Source organism: Sphaerodactylus townsendi, linkage group LG03, assembly GCF_021028975.2.
Source record: "Sphaerodactylus townsendi isolate TG3544 linkage group LG03, MPM_Stown_v2.3, whole genome shotgun sequence".
Classification (NCBI taxonomy): Eukaryota; Metazoa; Chordata; class Lepidosauria; order Squamata; family Sphaerodactylidae; genus Sphaerodactylus; species Sphaerodactylus townsendi.
In genome coordinates, this window is record NC_059427.1 from 30054960 (window position 1) to 30072712 (window position 17753).

General features: G+C 45.9%; 1 protein-coding gene across 2 annotated transcripts in view; it reads right to left on the minus strand.

Annotated features, from left to right (window-relative positions):
- Nucleotides 1-17753, minus strand: part of ADAMTS9 (ADAM metallopeptidase with thrombospondin type 1 motif 9) — a 211691-nt gene that overhangs the window by 114526 nt on the left and 79412 nt on the right. For both annotated transcript variants that reach the window (XM_048491555.1, XM_048491554.1), the window contains exons 13-19: nucleotides 15256-15437; nucleotides 13752-13888; nucleotides 12599-12716; nucleotides 11240-11335; nucleotides 7194-7357; nucleotides 6914-7043; nucleotides 1757-1883 (exon numbers count right to left, since the gene is read on the minus strand). In XM_048491555.1, coding sequence (XP_048347512.1) covers nucleotides 1757-1883; nucleotides 6914-7043; nucleotides 7194-7357; nucleotides 11240-11335; nucleotides 12599-12716; nucleotides 13752-13888; nucleotides 15256-15437 — 954 coding nt within the window. The remainder of the gene's footprint in view (nucleotides 1-1756; nucleotides 1884-6913; nucleotides 7044-7193; nucleotides 7358-11239; nucleotides 11336-12598; nucleotides 12717-13751; nucleotides 13889-15255; nucleotides 15438-17753) is intronic.

Genomic DNA, 17753 nt, shown 5'->3' on the forward strand with positions numbered 1-17753 from the left:
TGGAACTCTAACCCTATCTATAACCAAGAGGAGATGCCTCGAGATACATAACCATTGCCTATTGGTGCCTTGAAACAAAATGCCCGGAATTCGCAGAAGTCAAGGCCAAACTAAATATTATGCCGGAGCTTCTAAAAAGCAGCTACAGTGAGCGTATGTGTCTACCGGAGCCACAGTGCTAGCAAATACAGTTTAATTCACTTCCCATGCACCTTTCCCCCTATACAAATAGACATTCACTCCAGGCAACATAGGAAGTAGCTATTAATTATCAATTTACTTAATTTATGCCCCACTTTCTCCTCCCCAGTGGGAGCTCAGTAGCTTATATTAAAGAAGAAGAAGAAGAAGAAGGAGGAGGAGGAGGAGGAGGAGGAGGAGGAGGAGGAGGAGGAGGAGGAGGAATGTAGGAGAATGGCAACACATCTGGTTCACCAGATAAGCCTATGCCGGGTGGAGGAGTGGGGAATCAAACCTGGTTTTCCAGATTAGAATCTACCTGCTCTTAACCACGACACCACTCTGGCTCTCAATTGCTCACCCTTTCTCAATTCTACCCTCACAACACCCTTGTGAAGGAAGTTAGGGTGACAGTGTGTCACTGGCCCAAAAGCACCCGGCATATTTCTGTGGCTGAGTGGGGATTAGAACCTGGGTCTCTCAGATCCTTGTGCAGCACTCTAACCACTACTCCTCACTGGCTCTCAACCACCGTAAAGGAACAGAGTGGTACAATAAGTTCAATCGTCATACCCCCTCCACATTCTTGCTAAACTCCATGTTTCACTGCTTGAAGAACATTTTCCTTAACATTTGGGTTAATTTCCTCAGATACAAAGGAGGTAGAGAACAGCAAGTATCTGTACTTAAGTTCCGGAGTTCCGGATCATCTTCAAGGTGCTGGTGTTGACCTTTAAGGCCTTAGCTGGCTGCCTGGGGCTACGTGATCTTCGGAGACCCGCGCATTTCACCCCCCCCCTGGTGATGTCCCTTGCCAACGGCCGCCTCCGCTTCAACGTGCGGAGGCTAATTCTATTAGTGGTCCCTGGCCCCTCAATGATGTATGCGGCTGGTCCTCCACGCAGCGGCCAGGCGCCTTTTACGGCTCTGGCCCCGGCCTGAGTGGAACACCACCCTTCCTCCGGGCTGTCCGGGACCCTCGCGGAGGACCTTATGCCAACGAAAGCGTCTCTGCAGGGCCTGTAAAACGGAGTTGTTCCGCCGGGCCTTTGGAGGGACTTTCAGCCGCTGAAATGGTGCCCCCGGATGCCCCAGTCGGCCTGTTATTTAGGCTACCATCTAGTATGTGGCTCGCCTGCCCTCCTCCTCCCTCCTTTTTTTCTGGGAGAATTTTTAATGAAAAAATGGGGGGGCTGAATCCGGACAACCTCCTATTATTATTACTATTAGTGTTTGTTACCGCTGTTTTAAAGATTTTAGTGGCTTGTTTTACCATGTTTTTATGTTGTACACCGCCCAGAGCCCCTAAGGGATGGGGCGGTATAAAAGTTTAAAAAATAAATAAAATAAATAAATATTAAGCCAAGGCACACTGTCTCCCTTGGTCAGACCATGACAGCATAACTGGCCTTTTCATAGGACAAATGGAACCCACACCAATATTACTGTACGCTTTGATTTTTAGTGTGTGGCGTAAAATCAGAGGCATAAAAACAGAGAAGAGGTTTTTCTTTTTAAAAAGGTCAGGCCTAAACTATATAAGGCAAGAGATACAAATGTCGGATTATGGGGGCACCTTAATTCACAGTTTGTGTTACACTGCTCAGTCACTGGATCGGGTTGGGGAATTCCAACACATCTTTGGTCAGACACCATGAGCTGGTCAGATTCTCGGGTGCAAATAAGTTTCCTCTTTCGTTCCCCTAAAGAAAAAAAGAAAGAAGATAAACATCGTTGGATGGATGCATAGCAAAGGAGGGCTTCACACTCTCTCCCCCCTTGACCACCAAAAAAGCTATTCTTGGGATCCCGGGACCTGCATGGACAAAAGTTATGTGGGACAGAGACTGTAGTAAGGAGAGAAATTCGACAAGATGGGAGTGAAAATGCTGCCTGGATCCAACCCCTTGGTTATTTCTTCTCTGATCATGGTGACCTCATTTTCTTGTCAGGACTTCTGCGTTTGATTCTTGTTAACCAAGGGCTTCTGTTGAAAATAAATAAATAAAAAGCATCTTGTGGCCCTCTATGCTCCAACAGAAAAGAACTCAGATTTATTGTAGTAAAGACCATTGTGAAGTTAGCAGATTTACTAGGATGTTGTGGGTTTTCTGGGCTGTATAGCTGGGTTTCAGTAGTATTTTCTCCTGACATTTCGTCTGCTGGCAAGCCACAGATGCAGGCAAAACGTCAGGAGAAAATACTGCTGGAACATGGTAATACAACCCGGAAAACCCACAACATCCTAGTGATTCTGGCAGCAAAAGCCTTTGACAAGACATTTAACAGATTTACTTCACTTGTCAGAATAAATTTAACAGCTTTTGAATTTCTATAAGGCTAACAGGGTTTACTTTTGGAAACATAGATCACGTGCAGGTGTATCATGTCTTGTTCCCAGGATGAAGTCACTGTATATCTGGCTGCACAGAAATGTATTAACTCAGTGACCTCTTCTGCCAGGCCAAGATGACTTTGCTTGGTTTCCTGTTGGATCTGAGCAAATGAAGCAGGAAGAAAGAGTACGGGTTCAACAACAACAAAAATACCTGTGAAAATAGTGTGTTCAAAAGCATGAGAAACTTTTCTCTTGGGGAAAGCTAGGAAAGCACATATACTTGTATGTTAATCTCAACTGCAGCACTAACACCAGACCTGGAACATTCAAAATGGGATTCACAGAATCACTGGGCTGCAAACGACAAGTATAAGAAGGACTTCTGAATATTAGCAAGAGATTTCACTGGGGAGAAAACATTTCTGTGCCAAACCGATTCCAATCCTGCTACATTGCTCAGGATTTCTTCGCCCCAAGCAATAATTTCCCTTTATTTTTTATTACTTTAAAAAAAAATTGCTGTCAGGTCACAGTAGATTTAGGAAGACCATGCAGACTTTTCAAGGCAAGAGACATTCAGATGTGGTTACACAGTGTGTAACGGACTTCCCTCTGTGATACACCTCTGAAGATGCCAGCCACAGATGCAGGCGAAACATTAGGAACGAAATCTACCAGACCACAGCCACATAGCCCGGAAAACCCACAACAACCAGTCATCATAGTCCCCTTATTACTTAATTTTTTAACCTGTATTGTTTATCGTGCCATTTGTAGCAGAGCCCTTTGTCCTAAGGATGCTTCCATGGATTTAGTCTAGTCGATTCTATAGCGCCGGATGAACAGTTTGCCCACGTACCCACTCTACATATTTCCTCTAAGGGTGCTCTTGTCTCTAATGCTGCTGATGCAGCTGCCACACAAGATGAACAGACTATTAATTCCTGCTGGTCTTGACAGTTCTCAATTTTCATATGCGTGTTTGATGCACAATTTTATCCATCTGGCAATCGGGAGTTTGGAGACCTTCTTGCCCTTTTTATTGGGTTCACACAGGGCGAACAGAGAGTCTGTATTCCTGAACTACTCTGCCCTACCAATGTGTGTTCTCAATGCCCTTCGCACGTCCAACTAATGCCACGTTTTCTCTTTGGGGTGTTTTGGCTTTGGACAAAAAGAAGGTGTGCACATGTGTTGATTTAAATGGAAGGATGTTGATACTTTCGGTACAAAGTTTGGATCTGTTCCCACACGGTAGTGACCGAGTCTTTTTGAAAAATACACAGTTCATTTCTAACTGAAAGTTCTGACTTAGTTCTGACTTCTAACTGACCTAGTTCTGACATCCTGCTAGCCATTATTGAAGCCACCAAGACTACTTTCTAGGACAAAAACTTGAGATCCACTGCTTTGAGAGGTTTGAAGGCATTCAAGGTGAGATGTTTCAATACCTTATTTAGCTCCCCAGTAGGGAACTGCTACTGCACAGATGGAGCAACTTGGACCGCTCCTTTAATGTATTTTTCAATGCACAAATTTCTTGATATATTTTCCATGCCTTTGTGGCCCAGCACCATTGTCAATACTGTTCCCTGCCATTTTAAGCTTGTTGGGCTTCAAGCCTCTTTTCTATCCTTCAAATAAGAACAAAATAACATGTTTTACTGTCGGTGCAGTGGGACTGATTTGCTTGACCGGTGCCCATTTTTTAAAACTGTATCCATGTGTGATTGTAAATCCTTCTGGCTGCCGGTCTCCTGGCTTGAGTAATTATTTCAATGATTTCTTTAGGGAAAGCTGAGATTGTTAAGTTTGTCCCTTCAAAAGTCAAGCCACTAGATTCAGCCAATTGGTATCTTGGTGAATCACAGGACCCATTTGCAGCAAATCTTGCCATGGTTTCATCAGTTCCGAATACCACGGTCACTGTGCTGTTATGACCATCACTTTGGCTTGCTCCTTCTTTATTCTGTTGAGGAGTCTTTCCAGTGGTGGGATTGGAGGGAAGGCATATACTAATCCCTGCGGCTACGGTGCTATCAGAGCATCTGACCCCTCTGCTGTGTTGTCCTCAAACCTGGACAGATATTTGGGAACCTTACTGTTCCTCCTGGTTGTAAACAAATCCATCTTCAGAAGTTCCTGAAGATCCTGAAAAAGTTCTCTGAGGCGCACCCATTCCCCTGGATCTACCTCTGTTTGGCTCAGCAGGTCAGCATGTGTATTGCCTATTCCACTGATGTGTTGAGCCATGATTGCCTGTAGATGTCCCTCTGCCCATTGAAACAGCTTCTTGGATTCCTGGAACAAGACGAGAGCTTTTGTCCCTCCTTATCTGTTGACAGGCGCTTTGCAGTCGCTGTTTCAAGGGGGGAACCAACTATCAACCACAAGCCCCACCCACCAAGGGCATTTCCCACTTTTTTGAATCATGGCGAATGCTGCCCAGAAGAGCTACAGGTGACATATCAAAGAACCACATGCCCCCCACCTCCCTCAGCAGTGGTGTATTCATTAAGAGTAGGTGTACTCTGGAGGTGTACTCTGGAGGTGTAATCTGGAGGAACCGGGTTTGATTCCCCGCTCTGCCGCCTGAGCTGTGGAGGCTTCTCTGGGGAATTCAGATTAGCCTGTACACTCCAACACATGCCAGCTGGGGGACCTTGGGCTAGTCACAGTTCTTCTCAGCTCTCTCAGTCCTACCTACCTCACAGGGTGTTTGTTGCGAGGGGGGAAGGGAAAGGAATTTGTAAGCCCCTTTTGAGTCTCCTATAGCAGAGAAGGGGGGGGGGGAGATATAAATCCAACTCTTCTTCTTCATCTCCCAGCCACTGAGTATTACTGTGATTAGCACAAAAAGCATGTTATGAGTATTTAGGCATTATGGAATGTAAGGAGAAAGGAAGCACTTGGAATCCAATTATTTGCTCCTGTTCATAATGTCTGAAGCCTTTCACCATTATCCCCAGTCTTGGAACAGCATGAAAGTCTGGTCAATTATACACTGGTTCTCTGCCCCGGACTGAGGGTACATCTCCTTTGGGGCAGAGTTACTGAAGACATGCTCACACTTATGGCACCACAGATCCCGGAAGCCCCACAGTTCCTGAGAGAAGCACCCCAAAGTTTTCCCTGACTTTGAGATTTCTGCTCCTTCTGGTCTTCCCCCTCCCCAACTTCTTGCAGGCATTTCCGGGGGATCAATAGCCTTGTTTTGTTTTTTAAGCAATTAGTGAGGAGCCGCTGCAGTAGTGATATGAAGAATAAAGATACAAAAAAAATTAAAGCTTTTTTAAAAAGCTGGCTATCTTGTGAGTGACCAGGAGCAACCCAAAGGTGGGTGTAAGCAAGTCACTCAATAGGCGGTGGGTACTTCCTTACGTGTAAACAGAGAAACACGAGGAGACCTCACTGCAACCTCGCTGTAGAGTTTAGAGCTCTGAGGAAAACACTTCATGCATAATGGGTCTCCGACCGCCAGGACAGAAATACAACTTCTGATGCTCTAAAGCAGTGATGGCAAACCTTTTTGAGACCGAGTGCCCAAATTGCAACCCAAACCCCACATTTATCGCAAAGTGCCAACCCGGCAATTTAACCTGAATGCTGAGGTTTTAGTTTAGAAAAAAACAGTTGGCTCCCTCTTCCTCTGCCCCATCCGCTAGAGCAGGGGCCAGCCTGCTCTAGCCTCCAGCAAGTCCCATGCGCACCGCTCTGTGCCTCTCTAGCATCTCTGCCTCCTCTGCGCCCCCCGCCCCCCTCAGGCAACAGCCACCCGGAGCACAGGCACCAGGCCCGCCAGCCGAGTCCTCCCTGCTCACTGCAGTGCGTGCACGCCATGCTCAGTGGCCCAGGCCAGCCTAGATGTGCGTGTGTGTCTGTGGGGGGGTGATTTTCCGCCCCACACGTGACAAAATCTGTGTGCGTGTGCCCACAGAGAGGGCTCTGAGTGCCACCTCTGGCACCCGTGCCATAGGTTCGCCATCACTGCTCTAAAGACAGGCCACTTGTGCTTCAAGTTCCTCATCCCACTGGAAACTGGTCCTTGCATGCCTCCATCCAAACGGATACAAGCGAAACTACAGGACACAGCTGCCGGCTACTTGTGTGCCTCGAGCGGGGGTAAAAAAAGGAGCCGGAGTGGTCAGTCCTGAGCACCTGTCAGGTTGCAAAATGATCTCAAAACCTAAAGCACTAAGCAAGGGGCCAGCATTATCAGGTGACTTAAAAGACGGCATACATCATTCCATTGCAACAACTCTTGGGAAACGTAACACTTGAGTTATATCAAAAGCTAAACACAAGGCAAAAAACCACACATTTGTCAACACTGCCAAAATCCAAGACAAACCAATAAATAAAGCGAATGATGTAAGAAACCCCAAAGCCACATACCTTGGCACACTTTACTGCAGGGCTGCCAAGGGCCATAGATATTCCAATAAAACTGCTGAGGTTTATCTTCAATGGGGATATTGAACGTGTATCGAACATCAGGGTTATATAAATTACCCACCGATAAAACCTGAGAGGAAGAATTACGGAAAAGAATAAAATGAATTGCAAACCTTGACAATGTTTCCTGCCCCCCTCCAAACCCCCAAACCAAAATTAGCACAGCAGTTATCTGTAATGTTTGCTTTTTTTAAAAAAAGAAAAGAAATGTATTTCTAACCTGAAGAACTATTTCCTGATCAATACGGTATGTAGAATTGATTCGTTCGATGTGAGAGTCCGAGCCACTGTATTCTATCACGGCGTTTCCAACTCTGATTTCCTTTTTAAACATGCTGACAACATAGTCTCCATTTAGTATGAAGCCGTCGCTACCCGACAACGCTGCATGAAGAGAAACAAACAAACAAACAAACAAACAAACAAACAAACAAACAAACAAACAAACAAACAAACAGCATCACTGCAATTTGCTTGCACAGACCAGAAGTGCGGTTGTTTGGCTTGATAAATATTTTAGGTCAGATTTATCTAACGTTACATAAGTTCAGGAATTTAGTTTGCAAGCACAGAAGCAAACAAAACTGGTGGAAGAGGGGATGCGTGGATCATCTGCCACGATACCTAAAATCGGTGGGAGCACCCTCATTGCTCAGGTAATGGGTCCAACCTCAGCTACAATTTCTACAATCCCTGGCAATGTCTGAATACACACAGACCTTAAAAAAACAAACACTGAAATTTAGGTGGCATTTGGGGTTGCCAGGGCATGAAATTGGGGGTACCCAGGAAGTGACCACCTACTATAAGGAGGAGGAGAAGAGGAGGAGTTTGGATTCATACCTCCCCCTTTCTCTTCTGTAACGAAATTCAAAGAGGCTTGCAAACTCCTTTCCCTTCCCCACCCCAAAACAGACATCTTGTGAGGTAGGTGGGGCTGAGAGAGTCCTGAGAGATCTGTGACTAGCCCAAGGTCAGCCAGCAGGCTTCATGGTTAGATTAGAGTCCGCTGCTCTTAACCACTAAACCAAGCTGGCAGGAGGAGAGAAGCCGGAGCCAACGCCAGTGGAGATTGTCATGCCCTTCTATAAAGCAGTGGTGCGACCGCACTTGGAGTCCTGTGTTCAGTTCTGGTCACCACATCTCAAAAAGGATATCGAAGAGATAGAAAAAGTGCAGAGAAGGGCAACGAGGATGATTGAAGGATTGGAGCACCTTCCTTATGAGGAGAGGCTGCAGCGTTTGGGACTCTTTAGTTTGGAGAGGAGACGTCTGAGGGGGGATATGATTGAAGTCTATAAAATTATGCATGGGGTAGAAAATGTTGACAGAGAGAAATTTTTCTTTTCTTTTCTTTTCGAGCACATGGCAACTATGGGAAGGCTCACAGGAGGAACAAACTTGTTTAGCAGTAGGAGCTCCGAAGAGTGAGGATTGCATTTGCAGGCTGCTGCCACTGAGTGGCAGCCAAGGAAAGGATCTGCGCGCTGACTTGACAGACTGGCTACCAAGAAGAGGTCCAGATCGTACAGTGCAAGCACTGCAGCTCTGCATCTGGATTTTGCACAGCAAAATACAAGCTTCATGTTTCATAGCATGGGAGACAGGTGTTCCTTGTAACCTGGGAGGGAAATCTTCTAAACTGGCAGAACATTCGGACCAGGGAGGCATTTGGAAGTTTCTTGAAATGACATCCCAGGCACCACCAAAGAGATGAGCAGGACATCAAGATAAGTACTGGCTGCATGATAATTCACAGTTTGAGTTCTGGGGGACAGGATTTTCCCCATGTCGCAATGGAATCACTTTCTGGGTACAGCTGCCAACGTAATGTGCAAGAAATGGGGAATTTCCATGGAGAAAGTATCTGGAAGGAGCTCTGTTTCTCACCCAGAGCAGCTGACGTTCCAAGACCACAAATACCCCGATCTTGGTTGATTTTCCACTCACCATTAGATGTGTGCTCCTCACGGCAAATATCCCGGGGTCCTGCAGCACTCCCCACTACACCAGCAGCGACAACGCAGTCACCCCGATTCTGCCGCTCCTCCCCCCCCTCGGCACGCGGTATTTCGGAACCTCGTTGGAGGTACACCTTTTTGAAAACCACGCGCCGAAGCTGCAGCGGGGACCATGAAACCGCACTCAAAAGGTCCCAAAGCAAACCAAACCGGTGCGCATCTACTTTCTTTTTTGAAAAGGGGAATCGACCCTTCTGACTGTGCATGTGCTATCCTTCAGCTCTATCATGAGTAAAGCCACCTGGGACAAACCAGTGCCTAAATAAACACCTATTATTGAGGGTTCAGCATGTTCATCAGCCTGATATTAAAATCTTAGTTTTCAACCCATGTGTGTGACATGATGGTTTTTGAATGTGGTTTCTGCAGAAACCAGCCATGCCATGGGAGAATATTGTGCCTTTGCGGGGCATGCTGCAAACACCCTAAAGATTGCCCCAGAATATGAGCCCTTTATGTGACAGCACAAACAATGCCAGCAAGGCAGATTTTCTTTTTAAAGAACATAAAACCAAATGCCAAATTTGTTCCATCCATTCAGCCTGCCAACATCCGTGCTGTGGCATGGAATAGATACTCTCACTAAACCAGTTTGTCTGTAAGCTCTGGAGCTTCATATTCTGGTCCAGCAGCAGTGGCATAGTGGTTAAGAGCAGGTGCATTCTAATCTGGAGGAACCGGGTTTGATTCCCCGCTCTGCCGCCTGAGCTGTGGAGGCTTATCTGGGGAAATTCAGATTAGCCTGTACACTCCAACACACGCCAGCTGGGTGACCTTGGGCTAGTCACAGTTCTTCTGAGCTCTCTCAGCCCCACCCACCTCACAGGGTGTTTGTAGTGAGGGGGGAAGGGCAAGGAGATTGTAAACCCCTTTGAGTCTCCTACAGGAGAGAAAGGGGGGATATAAATCCAAATTATTATTCTTCTTCCATATGCTCAGACCAAGTATTATGGACAGAATTTAGATACCACAAGCACTGCGTCCCCAGGGCACACAAATGCCTTTACTCGTTAGTAATATACCATGGACACAGCCCCACTTTGTCTCTCTGAAACACACACACACACACACACACAAACTCTCTTTCTCATCCTCTACCCTTCTGTAGCCACTCATGCTTAGCATGGAAGCCTGCCCACTCCTTCTCACATACATCTCTCCACTGAGCTTACAAAACCCCGGAGCTCAGAAAAATAAAACAACTACGCATTTGAACTGACCTCGCAAAGCAGCATTAGAAGATGTTTGGCCAGCGTCAGGTTCTGTGTTGTGTTTCATGCCAAACCTGAGCTATGCACAAACATGCCAAAAGCTTAAAGCTCCCAAAAAGCTTCCTTAAAAAGGGACGGTTTCCTGAAAACAGCAGTCTGCTGCACAACTTCACACTAATGCGATTATGTAGTTAATTTCCTAAGTTAGTTTCCCCACCATTTCACCCATCATAGCCACTACAATGCTCTAAAGGAGAGCTCTGCAAAGAACCAAGAGAGTTTGCAAGAGAGAAGGAGCCGGACAGGGCCCTGATACAGCCCAGGAAAACCTTTACTCACACATGGGACACATGGCTTGTAAGTTCTGGGGTCACACAGGATATTTCAGTGCAATCGTAAATAGATTTATCCCATTCAACAGAGATTTGGGCTAACACATTGAGAGTGACCCTCACTGACCCTCCTTCCAGTTTATGTGTACGTCTATGTTTTTATGCTTTGCTGATTAGTTTTCATAGTCACAGATGAATGTGTGTATAAACCCACAGACATATACTTTGACATTTATTTTGATGTTTAGGATGTTTTATTGCCTTAAGCACTTTGAACTGGGTGGAAAGGCGGTATAAAATACTATCGTTGTATCTATGGCTACCAATCTTGATCCTCCTTGATCTGAGATTGCAAATGCCTTAGCAGACCAGGGGCTCGGGAGCAGCAGCAGCAGCAGAAGGCCATTGCTTTCACCTCCTGCCTGTGAGCTCCCAAAGGCACCTGGTGGGCCACTGCGAGTAGCAGAGTGCTGGACTAGATGGACTCTGGTCTGATCCAGCAGGCTCTTTCTTATGTTCTTGTGTTCTAGCCCTTTCAGCCCACACGGAGGCAGGCCATGGCAAACCACCTCTTGCCTTGAAAACCCTAAATGGTCGCCATAAGTCAGATGACTTGACAGCAGATACACACAGTGGAAATCAGTCTTTATATACTGAGAAAATAACACAGGTTTGCTGATGCTGAGTGGTATCATATCTTACCAAGATAGTTATCATCTTCCGGTTTCCCTGAGTGACTATGCTGCCGTACATCAATATTCGTAGCACCAGCTGGAATGTGTACCACAGTGTTATAACCTGTGAAGAGCAATTCAGAAGTCAGGCTTTATCATTTGTTGCTGTTCTCTATCACGGATGCAGTAGAGAAAATCAAGTGCCATCATTCAATATTACACCACGGAAGGGCCATGGCTCAGAGGTAGTAAACACGCTTTGAACACAGAAGATTCCAGCTTAACAGTGCAATCCTAAACAGAATTACACCCTTATCAATTTACTAACCTCTAGAAGGGTGTAACTGTTATCCCAGGATATTTCCAGAGATAGGAACTCTAGTAGTGGGTGCTGAGAAGAGTCCAGGCATTTTCAGCTTTTTTGAGGGAGCGGTGGTGGTTTTAGCGGCTTCCCCACTGTTCTCGGGCGGGATTTAGCCGAATTAGAAGATAGCCGAAAAGGCTCCTCAAAGGAACTGTAAAAGTTTCTCCAAGCCCGGCTAAAAAAAGGACTCTGAAGGCCCATTTATGCTGCGGCAAAGGCAAAAAAGGCTGAGGAAACTGTTTGAGGAGTACTCAGCCATGAGTGGAGGGCTTCCCCCACTAACGCCTAGCCAAAATAACAAAGACGTCTCTCCCCTACCAGCTAACAATTAGGAACCAACACACACTATAAGACAAACATACAAAAGGACAAGGGAACATTAAGGGGTAAGGGTTCTGTAAGAGCCTGGAAAACAATGTCTACCCTCTGCAGAGGCAGGAAAATACTGAGGGAAATTGACCCCAGGACCTCGACAGGAAGTACATGGAGAAGAATTTTTTTATATTTCCTGCCTCTCTGCAATTGGTGGAGAAGACACCCAATCAAGATGTCCCATGCCTCCAGTAGAAAGGCCTTGCTCTGTCTGAGCAGGGGCAGAGCGAGGAGGAACTGCGCCCAGGGCATGTGTGCACCCTGCGCCCCTGCCACATCGTCTGCCCTGCCACACCCCAGAATGCTCCTGCCACGCCCCCGCAGGGGCGCACGCCCGGTGTGTCACGCACCCCCCCGTCCCCTTGGTGTTACACAACTGTGTCTGAGAAAGTGGAAAATTAAGACCAGTTGGAAGAGACGACACCCAAGTGAAATGGACCAATGAACTCAACTCAGCATAAGGCAGTTTCACATGTTCAGTTAAATGTGTTGCTTAAGAGCTAGTACGAAGCAGCAAGAAAACCAAAGGCTCTGGTAGCTCAAAAGATTTCTGCACGTTCTGGTGCTAAGTTTTTCAAGGCATTATGTGTGGTTAAGGGGATTGCTGCGACTCTTTTTTTGCTAGTAAAGCTTCCGGTGACAGATTCTTACCATAGTGCACTGTATTGAACGTCCCTTGAATCGTTCTGCATGACGAATTGTCACCACCGCATACGCCGCATTTATCTCTTCTAGCTTTGGAATTGAGCACATGATCACATCCAGCTTGCTTTAGAGAAAGAAAAGTTCAGACCGGGATTGAACAAATATGAAAACAGGGTAGAATTTACAGGGCTCCAAATTAAAACCATACATTTGCCAGCGAAGGCCTACGACAGTCTCATTCTTTTTTTTTTCCTTTTCCAATATCCTCTGTTAAGCTATAATTATAACCATCTTCCAATTACGACTTGAAAAATGAGTTTCCTCTAGGTCTGCAGTGCGAAGTGCAAAATCACTTGGAGGGAAGGGGGAAGGGGAGAAAAGATCTATAGAAGCAACATGCAAGATCACGGTGAGGTTATCCACCACAATGATAGGACCTACACCAAAAGTAGATGGGTTTGTGTCACCTGGCATAGCCCAACTTACACCACACAGTTTCTCATGTTAAGTTTTCATGGTGGTTTCAAGAGTTCAGAAGAGCAAAAGGTATAGGAAGCATAAGCAATATTTGTTCTGGCAACCTCCAAATGTGAAATGTCAGCATCTCTACCATAACAGTGCGCACAAGCAAATCTTTGCAAATCGGTTCACAAAGGAAGACATGCAAGTTCAAACACCGTTGGAACAAGAAGTGTAAGATGAATGTAAATATTTGTTTCCTTCATTTATCCACTTTACACATGTCCATGAATTCTACAATGGAGAGATTTCAGTCACCGGATTTCAAAAGCCTATCCCTGAATCATTGTAAGATTTGTACGTCAAGCTCAAGATGGATTTAGAGCGACCTCTTTGATGCCTCCAAGAATGGCACACAGAAGTCGCAATGCACATACCGGAGTATGGATGCCTCAGCCCCTTGCCCTGACATCACATTTACACGGCAAATGAATTCTTCCTCTCCCCGCATTGGGGCTTTATTATGACAAGTCAGAGGCTAACATGAAACAGAACTCTGAAATGGGAATCCTATAGCTTACGGTAGTCACCAAGGCTCTTTAATTTAATATGAAAAGCATGGAGCAGAATTAATGGCTCACGTGGGGCGGAACTTTAGAGAAATTCACCCTCAGCTAGTCCAACAGAAGGAAATATTTACCCGACAGAGTCCTTGAACGCAGATGTCGTTGGTGTCTGGGCCACAAGGGGTGCCATCGATAACCCTATCCCTGAGCTGATAATAGGCTGTGTTTCCGGCCACTCTGCAGAAGAGCTTGCACCTGTCTTTCATTAAAACTGCCAAGACAAAAAGAATTCGGTTATTTTGATATTAGTCTCTCCCCATTCGTATGGGGAGAGCCGCCGTGTCCTTCTCTCGCAGCTCAGGCCCCTTCCGCACATGCAGAATAATCCACTTTCAATCCACTTTCACAATGGCCTGCAAGTGGATTTTGCTATTCTGCACAGCTGCAAAGTGGACTGAAAGTGCATTATTCGGCATGTGCGGAAGGGGCCTCAGAATTATGCATTTCTTCACTCAAAGGTCTGCAGTCCAGAAACAGATTGCTAGAGCCGCCTTGGGCGGAGAAGTCAACTTTCCATGCAGTTTGGTTGTCAGGAGAACAACTAGAATGGGGGTACAGGCTGCTGATAGCTTCCACCAGACAGGGGTTTGACAGGAAACTGAACTGGAGGGTCTGGAGGATATGAACCAGCAAAGCAAAAAACAAAACAATGAAGGGAGAGTTTAGGAAGGGGATTCCTTGAAGTCAGAGCCGATTCAAAACTGACCCTAAAATCTAAACAACTCCAAAAGCTCTGGAAATGGCAGATTAATCAGTCAGTGCTGGCTCCAGGTTTGGTGTGTGTGGGGTGGTGGTGGTGGACCAGAGCAGCATAAGCACCCTCATAGAAGAGGGAGCAGAGTATAACTCTTTCAAGCTCCTTTAAGAAGCCACACTGATACAGGTGAAGCTAAAAGCGGTGAAAAGGCAGCGCTGCACACCTTCCAGATTTCCTTCTCCACAAGAAATGGGAGAATAACACAGAGGCAAGGGTGCTATAAATTTCTCAATGAACCTGCTTGGCAGTCAAACTTATCCGCTTTGACTCTCGAGATTGGCGGTACGCTAAGAGCGACATGAACAGCCGCTAAACAAATTTGCAGCAGCCTGTTGGTCAAAGCTGATCAGGATGCAAACGGAAGAAGAGGCTGAGCTCTTTTCTCTTCCCTCCACTCCAAGCGATGCTCCCCAGCTCCCCATTGCATTGCAAAAGGAAGAGTAGGAAGCGCTTCTCCTCAATTTCTCTCTGCTGTTTCCTTCTCGCACCCTCAGGTGACTTGACCCCTTAAACAAATTTCATGTAAGGCGAGTCTAGCTCACCAAATTCTCACGAGGTCTAGTGACTTTGCAAATTATTTGCACAAGAAGTTCCCAGATCGTGGTAGCTTGCTATTTAAAGATGGAGGAGTGGGGAGCTTTTGTGAGACCAATTAGTCACATGAATATTCCCTAGAAAAGTTACCTCATGATAACCCTTTCATCTCAGAAATGGCAGTTTGGGTCATTCCCTAAGGAAAGCACATACCATTAAGCAAAAGGGAAAAGACTACCCTGGGAGATCCAGCAACTAGCTGCTAACCAATCTCTTGATGCACTTACTTCCACTATATTTAGGAACCCAGCGCACATTAGGAGGTAGACCGTTAATGTTAAAATGCTTCCCATCAAAGACTGCGCACTGTTCATCTCGGAAATCTTTCTTTTGCTTAGAACAAGGGTCAGTGTTGCAGGATTTAAACTTCATTCTGCGTCCCACACAGTACTTTCCACCATTTTTGGGCCTAAAAAAAAAAAAATTAAATTAGAAAATATTCACACTAAAACTTCATCACAACAACAGTAAAACTCAAATACATTCAACTCCATCAGTTTGAAGGAATGACTCTTTTTTACAAATTCTGCTTTCCTTTACAACTGTCCACAGCCTGAGGCAAATCAGCTGTTCCTTGCTTGCTTAGACAAAGGTATAACTGTGTTTGAAAGACACCAAGCTGTTCTCAAGCCAATCAGCTACAATACTAAATAATAGATCGCCACAGGAACTTCACTAAGATGGAAGGTTCTGCATCTGGAAGGTGGGCAAAGAGCAGAATTATCCCCAAAAAGTCATCCTGGAGGAGATATTATTGTATAGATAGGGTATCTCTGCCCAGAACAAGAGAGGAAAATTTAAGAATCACAGCTGACCAACACACAACTCTCCCAATGCAACTATCAGCCATGACCTCCAATAAGGGGCTTTCCCCACTACAGAAGGGAGCTAAGATCGACTCGGTTCCCTTCAGTGGAGGGCGATTCCAGGCTGTCCCCACAGCAACTGAGTTGGCCCCCTGGAACCGAGTTAAGTGGGCGGGATCATCTTGGTGCCTGTTTCACTCCTCGATCGTGATTGGCGCTTGTGTTATGGCGGGAAACAGGAGCGTTCCTTTTTTTTAAAACAGTTTTTACAGTTTACAGTTACATGCGCTTTCTGCCCGCCATGACTCTCCCGTTCTGCGCATGCCACAAAAGCGGCTCGTGATTAGTTGAAAGGATGAGGTGTCGTTTCGATGCTTCCCCACTTCAAAGTGGTATTGACCTTGTTCCAGCAGAAAAGTGTAGTTCATAACTGTGACAAGGATGTCGCAGTTGGGGGGGGGGGGGACTGAGACAAAACAATGTTGAGCTCGGTGGCAGTGGGGATTCACTGAGGCGAACCTAGGTAGAAACCAGTTCAACTCTGTCAGTGGGGAAAGCCCCTAAGTTATCCTTTTAATGCCTCCTGGGGACTGCAAACGCAGAGGAGCACCAGGCTAGCCACCATCGGTGGGTGTCAAATTCTGCTAATCTGGATTGCTTGGTGGACAAGCATTTTCAGAGTAGAATTTGAGAGAGAGCTGCAGAATTCTGACTGGAAAAGCTTTTGAAAGGATAGATGAGTTCTAAAACATGCCAGTGCCCAGTACATACATCTACTGCACAATAAAACCTACACACTTCACTACACAGACTTATATAGGACAAAATGTTATGTGTTATATAACCCTGTAATTGAAAATTAAGGACTTGGGCAGGACTGGATCATCTCCTTCACATTATTTTCACCTATTTCTAAGCTTCCTCTCCCTCCAACGAGCTCGCAGTGGTATAGAAGATCCCCTCCCCCTATTTTGTCAAGGTAGGTTAGGCTATGAGGTAACTCATCCAAGGTCACCTAGCGAGCGTCTAAGCCTGAACCCAGGCCCTCCTGATCAGCACTCAAAGTACAGCAGCCTGCTGACTTTCTGGCCGAAATCTTAACACATGGTCCACTGAATCATAAAACTCTCCAAGAATAAAGCAGGATTCATTTGTCTCAAGAACTAAACGTGGTAGAAAGGCCTTTTGCAGCTGAATTATGGAAGCCCCATAGGGTTGCCAAGGAAAGAGACATTCAGAGGCGGTTTGCCATTATCTGTCTCTGCATGGTCAGAGAGAGCTCTGAGACAACTGTGACTGGCCCAAGGTCGCCCAGCGGCCTTCATATGGTGGAGTGGGGAATCAAACCAGTTCACCAGATTAAAGCCTGCCACTCTTAAACACTACACCAAACTGTTAGCTTGAAGCTGTCTTTAATGACACCTTTCACCTTTAATGGCATGAAGTATTTAATGACACAGGAAGTTTTCAAATCATGATCCTCCTAAAATTGGGTATTGTTTTATTTAGAGTACATTAACAAAACATGACAACTGGGTCCAGCAGCCGCATACAGTAAGATTCAAAGGCAGTGCTGCTTTCCAGTACAATTTTTGAGGGTGGATGCACTACACTGCATATTTCAAACTGTCACAAACTGCAGCATGCTGGGTTTTGCTGCCACGCTATCATCCATTAGCGGTACCACAATGAAACTTCTGCCCAATATGCACAGAGCCCTTTGCTTAGGGCATTCATTTCACAGTGGAGCCATAGTGGGGTCTCCTTGCGTTTCTCTGTTTACATGCGAGGAGGTGACTCGGTGCCTGCTGCGCAGCTTGTCTGCCCCCAATTCTGAGTCGCTCCTGATAGTTGCAAGATTGCCAGTCTTGTGAAAGCCCTTTAAATTGTTGTTCTATTGATATTGCTGTTGCTGTTAT